The 8,733-nt window shown below is 43.8% G+C and overlaps 1 protein-coding gene across 1 annotated transcript; it reads right to left on the minus strand.

Moving 5' to 3' along the window:
* Positions 1-7,373: 7,373 nt before the first annotated feature.
* On the minus strand, positions 7,374-7,715 carry LOC149141589 (uncharacterized). Its single transcript, XM_089451268.1, has one exon. The coding sequence runs from the start codon at positions 7,713-7,715 to the stop codon at positions 7,374-7,376; it is 342 nt and encodes a 113-aa protein (XP_089307394.1).
* Positions 7,716-8,733: the final 1,018 nt, after the last annotated feature.

Genomic DNA, 8,733 nt, shown 5'->3' on the forward strand with positions numbered 1-8,733 from the left:
AGGGAAATCCTTTGTCGCATGGTCAAACTGGGTACAATAGCGGCATGACAGACGTATGGGATTCGGGGAGTCTCGCGGGTAGTGTCTTGGTCCTCCATAGTTGTAGCAAATAACCTACCCATAACCTCTACCATGTCCTCCTCCACCTCAGCCTCATCCGTGCCCCTGATACTTGCCTCGCACTCCTCCAACGCCTTCGTCTAGAGGCTACGTTTCTCCCTGCACCTTGTATGCAGGTGTCCTGTCCATCATTAATTCATAACTACAACAATTATGCTCATCATGTCCCACTATAGAAGTTGCAGAAGAGTGGTTGCAGTGTCTGTACAAATTTCTGCAGCAAGTGGCAATTGTCTATTGCATGTTTCCCAATGACCTGACAGATAACACACTATAGCATGGGCCCTCCACCTGGCCTTGCTGCATCTTCCGGCCTCAGAGGCATTGGTGCCCCTGCTGCAACATAATTTGTGAAAACTGGACAGTGATCTTTGTCATGCTCTTGGCTTTTGCACTTTAGGCACCAAACGTTTTCGTGCACCTCAGGCCACGTTGTTCTTTCCTCAGACTCTACATTTCTAGGAAAAGGTTTTGCAACTGCACATTTAATCTATTGAACCCAAAGATTGACATCCTTCATTGGTGTCTCGTACAATCTCATCGCGATTTCTAGTGCTTCCACCTGGTCCCAATCTTCTATTGTGATAGCGCAACCCTTAGATGAGGCAAGAGTGAGGCCACAAACCATTCGTGGTGCTGCCCATCAGTCATATTCATGTTAGCCTCACGGATCATACACTTCAATCTCTGATCCAAATCATAGGGCATCTCACTAGGATTCATCATGATCTCTTTGAATCCCACAATTGATTGTGATTCAGACTTAGGTCTACTGAACTCCTTATTCAACGCAATTTGGATATCCTCCAATGTGGACATCAAGTTATCCGTGCAGTACTTAGTGTACCAAGTTAGTGGACAGTCCTGCAAAGCACTAACCAATGCCACTTTCTTCATTTGATCATCTGTGATACCCTGTGATTCCCATACAACCTTCATGACGAACCAAAACTAGTCTGGATCTTCACTTCCCATGACCTTGAACACAGGTAGCTTTACGGAGTTCACCATTTGGAACGGTGGTGGTGTTGAAGATGGGGGTGGTGTGGGTGGATGAGCTATTCGTGAGAACCCTTTCTTTATCAACAGAATAATGCTCTGCGGAGAAGCTTGTGATGCTCCCTCGTTGTCACTCACAGGAGGTTCAATCAACGGGCTCTATTCAGGGCCTTTCCTCCTCCGTCCTTGAAAGTCCTTCCACTTCGCGTAGCCCCAAACATCAAGGTAACTTCATAACCCACTTTTCGCACAATAGAATCTTAATCCAACTATTTAACGACTTTAAATAGTTACCTCACGCCCCTTTCAAGAAGCGATGCTCTACTTCGTTGTAACTGATCGAAGTATCGACCACGAACGATGTCACAAATCCTCCTATGATACTATTGAGCCAATGATCAACAGCGTGCACAATATTATCTTCAGAGGCTTCCAATCTCCGCACTAACTCTCGGGTCTAGACAATCAGACTTTCAAGCCGCCACCTCCCTTGGCCGTCTACCAATTTTGTGATCCACTCATATAATTCAACTAGGAAGGAACATAAGAAGATTTCATATACATCTGTGTACAGATATCCATCCAACCATTGTTCTTTCGTCAATCATGGATTCTTGTTTTCTTGCGCCACGAATTCGTGGATCTTTCTATCCAACCAACCTTCAATCTCATTCTTAATTGGATTCTAATGATGCGACATCACACATCTCATTATGCAGATCTTCGTCCTGGAAATAGAACCATTTTTTGGCTTGATGGGCCCTAACCCAGGTTCAACGTTAAGTACCCAAGAAAATCCCTACAGCACTGGCCCTTTCAGCACCAATTCGTGGAGCGTACACTGAAGTCTCACCCAAATCATTATGGGGGGATACAGGAACCAAGTTTCTGCACCCTAAGATGGTTGTGATGTCGATTATATCCCTAACCCTTCCTTCGCGTAGATCGATAGGCCCTTTAGGGCTTATCATAGTATTTCTCTTATTCGTCCTTGAAGCCTCCACGAAAGTCTCCGATCGTCTGCGAAGAGATCAGGCACTTACATGCCTCTGTAATTACTATTGCTTCTGTATTTACTCAGATTAACTTAAGTATTGGTTAACTTTAACATGCATTACAGTTATCTTCCCGTAAACAGATATTCTTACTTGCATTCATATGAAAAAGTAAAATACTTAGATTCGCACATCAATATAGCATTAATTCACAACCCTAGTATTCAACATAACATAATCGTAACATTCATAATAGAAGTAAAATAATGCATACACAGATAATTCCAAAATACTTCTCTTTATTGATAATCCATATTTCCAGTACAGACTCTGACTACCTTGTGCACACAACTGCAAGGGTCCACGTACTCAACTATGGACTTCTACTCTAGGCCTCTATGCACTCAGTCGCAGATCCTCTTTCTACACTAAGACTCTTCACTCTTAGTTCTCACAGACCCATAAACTTACTCAAAACTCTACCAAAAAACTTATAAACTACCTTAGACTCTTATAAGACTCCCTTTTTATACAATACCATGGTCCGCGAACCAAGGGCGGATCTCATCAAGCCAACACAAACTATCTAAACTAAGGGAAGAAACCCTTTATGACTGTTTATATCTTCGCGCTCTGTGACCACAAAATGCAGAGCCTTCGTGAAAGTATCTGATCATCCTTCGCAGCCCCAAATAGATAGATCAGGCACTTACGCGCCTTTGTAGTTACTCTTACTTCTATATTTACTCATATTCACTTAACTATTGGTTAACTTTAACATGCATTACAGTTATCTTCACGTAAATAGATATTCTTACTTGTGTTCATATGAAAAAGTAAAATACACAGATCCATGCATAAATATAGCATTAATTCATAACCCCAATATTCAACATAGCATAATCACAACTTTCATAACAGAAGTAATATAACATACACACGAATAGTTCTAGAATACTTCTCTTTATTGATAATCTAGATTTACAGTACAAACTCTGACTACCCTATGCACACAACTGCAGGGGTCTGCGCACTTAGCTACGGACTTCTACTCTAGGCCTCTGCGCACTCAGCCATAGAGCCTCTTCCTACGCTAAGAATATCCTCTGTTAGCTCTCACAGACCAATAAAATTACTCAAAACTCTACCAAAAACTTATTAACTACCTTAGACTCTTCTAAGACTCCCTTTTTATAAAATCCCATGGTCCACGGACCAAGGACAGATCTCATCAAGCCGACACAAACTATCTAAACTAAGGGTGGAAACCCTTTTTGACTATATATATCTTCGCACTCTGTGACCAAAAAATGCAGAGACTTTACATTCTTTACACAAAACTTGGGCTTTTAACCCCAACATTGACCCAGGGGACCCATTCCGAACAAGCCCCCAACACAAATTTGGTGACTTGCCCTTGAGTCACTCTACTGTCATGAAGATCTTTTCACGAAGACATCCCAGCTCCACCTGTACCACTGCAACTTTGTCGGTGCACTGTGTTTGCTCCTGCTTCACCTGCTCGACCAGCTACTGTGTCGCTGGCTTTGCACTGTCTGCCTGTTTTTTCAGCTGTGTCGCCTACAGACTGGCCAATTTCCCTTCAATGGAGGTAGGGAGTACATAGGCCTCCTCTAGCCATGTCCCTAATCAGGCCTTGAGTACTGTCTCCTTGCGTTGAGTTGCATCCACCTATTCTTTCAGTGTCTTTGCTTCCTGCAGCTTCGCTAACCTATGTGTAATGGCGATGGTGTGTGTCATTGCTTTAACATCATCATATCTCTGCTGCAGCTCCCATGCCTCTATTTCCAGCCTCTACACAGTGGTTTCCTCCTATAGGTTGGTGACTACTTCGAGCGACTGCTCGAAGAGCATTGTGCACTCCTTCACGACGACATCTATAGTTGCTACTACAACTTTGACAACAACTGCGGGCTTCTCTTTAACCTCTGGTGGAGTCGAAGGCTGGGCCCTCAACTTAAGCTCTGTAGTTTTAAGGTTCAATTCAAACTGAACCTTAGCCAGCTCTGTTCTCACTTCACGCACTCCGGCAGTGAGTTTCAAAATTCTCACATCCACTAGCGCATCTTAAGGAATATCCAACTTTGGCATAGTCATGCATGCCTTAGCCACCACCTTGGTCATGTGCTCATTATTTTCTGTGGTGGCCTTAAGAAGATCGATGGAAAAATTCTTCTGTTCTTCCAACTGAGTGTTGTTCACCTTCAACTCACTAATAAAATTCAGTGCACGTTGTTCTCAAGCCCAAATTTCCATGATCACACCATGTTTCAAGGTGTGAAGGGCTTCACTTGGAAGCGCGACCAAATTTAGCCCAACCCTCTTGAGGGTGTTAATAATGGCCCTGTCAGCTTCTGCTTTTGTAGTCAGTCCTCCATATGGTAGAACTATGATCTGGTGAACCATCGTGCACACCATTTCTGCTGCCTCCAAAGTTCCAAGCACCAAACGCATTGATGCCCCGCTGCTTCACCCCACCCTGGTCTGTACTTGTGATGCCTGGATCTGTAACTCATGTAGACCCATTTGAATGGCACCCAAGGCCTGTTGCTTCTGCTGCTCAAACTGCTGCAGTAGTTCCGCGGTCGCATCCCTTACCGCATCGCCAATGTTTTTCAAATCACCCTTTGTCAAGGTGATTGGGTTGAGGGACATTTTCCTGGGCTTGGACTTCTTCCACGACCCTACTTTCTCCTGCTCCCTGTTCCACTTAACTCAGAATGGAATAGTCACCGAGTCTACTCCTCCTTGGTCAGATCGCTGCTCTTCCTCTTCTGTCTCCAGGGAAGGATATTTCTGACTCATGTCGGAGTCATGCTCCTCCTCTTCTTCCTGCCCTTCTATCAGCTTTTTGGAAGTGCACTCTGCTTTGGATTTGTCCTCAACTTCTTTATTCATCTTCCCGACCAATTGTTCCATATTTAGTTTGGCCTCTTCCTTCTTATGCTTCGCTGTAGACTTGTTAGACCTAGCTGTCAAGTCTGAGGCCTGCGCCACTCTACTGGTCAAAGGTCGAGGACCATCGTGATCACATCATCTATGGTGAGGTATGGAATGTCATACCATTTTTTCAGGGTCCTTCCACGCTTGCATGGAGACACAGTGGAAGTCCACCTTAAAATCCACATATTCTGCCAACTGGTCGAAGATAGAAGGTGACAACAATGGTTTGTGGTTGATGGCCATGTTGATAGTCATATCCATCAAGATCCAAAAGATCTTGCTATCCTTGACCCTTTAGGGGTCCTTGGTGGCCCAGAGCGAAGCGAACTTCGTTGCTTCCATTAAATCATGTGCGACTGGAGGAAACTGACTATTCTCTGGTAACTCGCATGCGACCAATACTATGGATAGTAGCAGCCATGCATAGTGAAAGGTTTTACTGTGGTCCTGCGCCTCTCTGTAGTTCACGAGAAAATCACTACAGAGGTAGCATTCCCAGTTGAATTGTACGCTCTCCACACGTTGGGCCGCTAATGAGACAACTAGCGTTCGCACTTCATTTGCGCGACACTTCCTCATAATTTTCCCAGCTAGAATCTAGCTGGCCACTTTGATTGTGGGGTCAGTTATACTAGAAATGGAGTAGCCATGCAGCTTCTTGATGAGCTTAAATTTGTCCTTCATTTACTCAGTGAGCTCGCGCTCACCTGTCTTTCTGCCAAATGCCATGGCCGGATTCAATCCTGAATGTAGCAGCCGAGTGATACTATGGATCAACATGTCAGTGATTGGTATTGGTTCTTCCAACCACAGGCACCCATCATGCACCAAGCACAACAACTGTTTGATCACGATCATGGTTATGGATGCATGGTTGTAATGCGGCACCGATAGCATGTTTAGCAGTCCTGCCTTGTCCACCCCTTTTATCCATTTCCTTGGCTCCAGCGCGGTCACACCAGTGTCCTTATAGAAGACACAATGCATGAACTGATCAGTCGCTAATTAGGGAAAGTGCTCTGTATCAGCCAAATCCAAATCCTCCAACTTTAAAAGGGGGACACGCGCCAGGCGCAGTCCGTTAAATGCGATCTTGTTAGGAAACAATAATGTATGTAGTGTGACCTTACTCTCATCAATGTCCTTGGGGACCTTTGCCTTGCCTCTGTGTGGGGGAATGTATTCAGGTAGTTTAGAGATATCGTCACACCATTCAACGTCAAAATCCTCAGCCCCCATGTCACTGTCGGCCCCACCCATATTGATTTTTTCACTGTCTTCTTCAGGTTCAGGGTCAACTACCTTGCCCTTCTCCTCCGAGGTGGGCTTTTCCTTCTGCAGGTGTTTTATGGATGGCTCACACCAACGATGTCGCTTTCTGCTTATCTTTCTTCACTTTCGGACCCTCTTTTTCTAGTGTAGGCCTCATCCTAGGTGACCTCGATGATTTGGGTACCTCTGCAGGTACTTCAACACTTCCTATCTTCGAGGCAGCTCCCTCAGCTTCCATTGCTTCTCCAGCACTCACGGTTTCTGCGGCGTCGACATGATACTAGACAACAACTCCTGCATTTCCTTTGGAAACTTCTCAAATGCTGAAATTGTTATCAAAGCTTCAAAGTACTCACGGTTCATATGTGCCTAAGAGCTCAACACCTTAATTCTTAAAATTCCAAGTGTTTTTCGCTGGGTAGCCACCTGTAATTTATAGGCATTTTCGAATTCATATCCGACCGTTCCCCCAAAAATTCGTTCATAAATGTTGGATTGGCAGTAGATTTTCAAATATCTTACCCTTAAATTCCTATTTAAATGTTTCCCCCTCTCTCCATTTAGCAATTTTCCTACTGTCAAGTCATGAACAGTGAGCATAACAATCACTTTCTGACTTCCCTACGCGGTCCCTTCTTTGATAGCATAGCTCCCCACGCGTTTTTGCTGACATTGTGACATTCCTTTGTTCTGCGCAGTTGCCCAATTGCATAGCTCCACAACCAACGCAGTGTAGTTTATAGTCCCGCGCCTCCTTTCAGTTGCTTGGAGCCCTAAGACTCTGCTTCCATCATGTAGTCATCTAGCTGGATCATCGGTGTATGGCTTCAATCGACTATCATTCACCTTCCTTGGGAATGACTATCCATTCAAATTTACCAACTAAACTGCTCCACCATTGGTAATCTCCTTGATGACATAGGACCCCAGCCAATACATCCGAAATTTCCCTGGAAATTTATCAAACTTTCTATCATATAATAAAACTGAATCATTTACCTTGAAGGTGCACAATTTGATCTGCTAAGCGTGCCATGCCATTTCACGCTCCTTTGGAACTTGTTGATGGAATCCATCTATAAATATATCCTCTTCAAGCTCTGTTAGCTGCATGAGCCTCTCCTCCAGGGCTCCACGATTCGCCATTTCTATGAATGCCACTATGTGCAAACTAGGTATAATGTACTCCATCGGCATCACAACTTCTACACCATAAAATAGTATGAACGACATTTGTCCAGTCAACTTCTTGCAAGTTGTTCGATAAGCCCATAACACCACGGGCACATGCACATCCCACTTGTTTCTTTGAGAATTGCAAACATTTGTTAGCGTGCTCTCTAATATTTTATTAAACACTTCCATTGTCCCATTATCTTGCGGATGATATGGCGTGCTCTTGCGATGGTAAAACTAAAATTCCTCCGTCATTGCGGTGATCAGCTCATTAAGAAAATGTGTACCATGATCTCTCATTAAAATTTTTGGACAACCAAACCTTGTCAACACATACTCAAACATGAATTTTGTTGCTTTCGTGCTTGTACAGTCCTTCATATGTTACGCCTCCTTCCACCTGGTTAAGTACTTAGTCACGATGATGATGTATCTTACCTGTTTTCATTCCTGTAGGTTGAATTGGTCCCACAAAGTCAATCACCCACTTCTCGAAGGGTTGTAACGATATCTGTGGATTCAACAATAAATCATCCCTCTACAAGGGTCTGCTAGTCCTTTTGCATGCATCACATGCCCTACAATACACCTTTGAATCCTTATGCAATGTTAGCCACCACAACCCAGCACGTAGAATCATCTGCACTGTTTCTTTTCCTGCATAATGACCTCTCGCAGCTCCACCATGAGCCTCAGAGAGGATTTTCTTTCGTTCAAACTCTGGCAAATAACGTCAAAATATTTCATATGATCCCATTTTGTACAAGTACCTTGCAATGACAGAAAAGTCGGTTGTGTGCACCATCGATTCCTTCTTTTGTTGGCCTATATATCCTTCTGGAGTCGTACCTGTCATCAGAAAGTGTATAATATCTTCAAAGTGGTTGTCTGCGACATGCACTATAAAGAGCTGCACTTCAGGTGGTCCTTCCTCCAAATTAGTAGGCTCTTCTCCACTTTCAATGCACGACAGATGATCTGGTCTTGCATTCAATCGTCCTGGTTTCACAATGACTTGAAAATCATTTTCCTGGAACAAAAAAAGCCACCTGCATATCTTCCCCTCCAACACAGGCATGTTGACCAGGTATTTCAATGTAGAATGGTCTTTATACATCTTAAAATGTCTGCCCAATGGATATTTCCTAAACTTTTGGGGCATGTACACCATAGCTAATCCTTCACGCTCTGTCATGGAATAATTTTT

The sequence above is a fragment of the Pinus tabuliformis genome, chromosome X, assembly GCF_031772625.1.
Source record: "Pinus tabuliformis cultivar Carrire ecotype Pingquan chromosome X, CPIR1, whole genome shotgun sequence".
NCBI lineage: Eukaryota > Viridiplantae > Streptophyta > Pinopsida > Pinales > Pinaceae > Pinus > Pinus tabuliformis.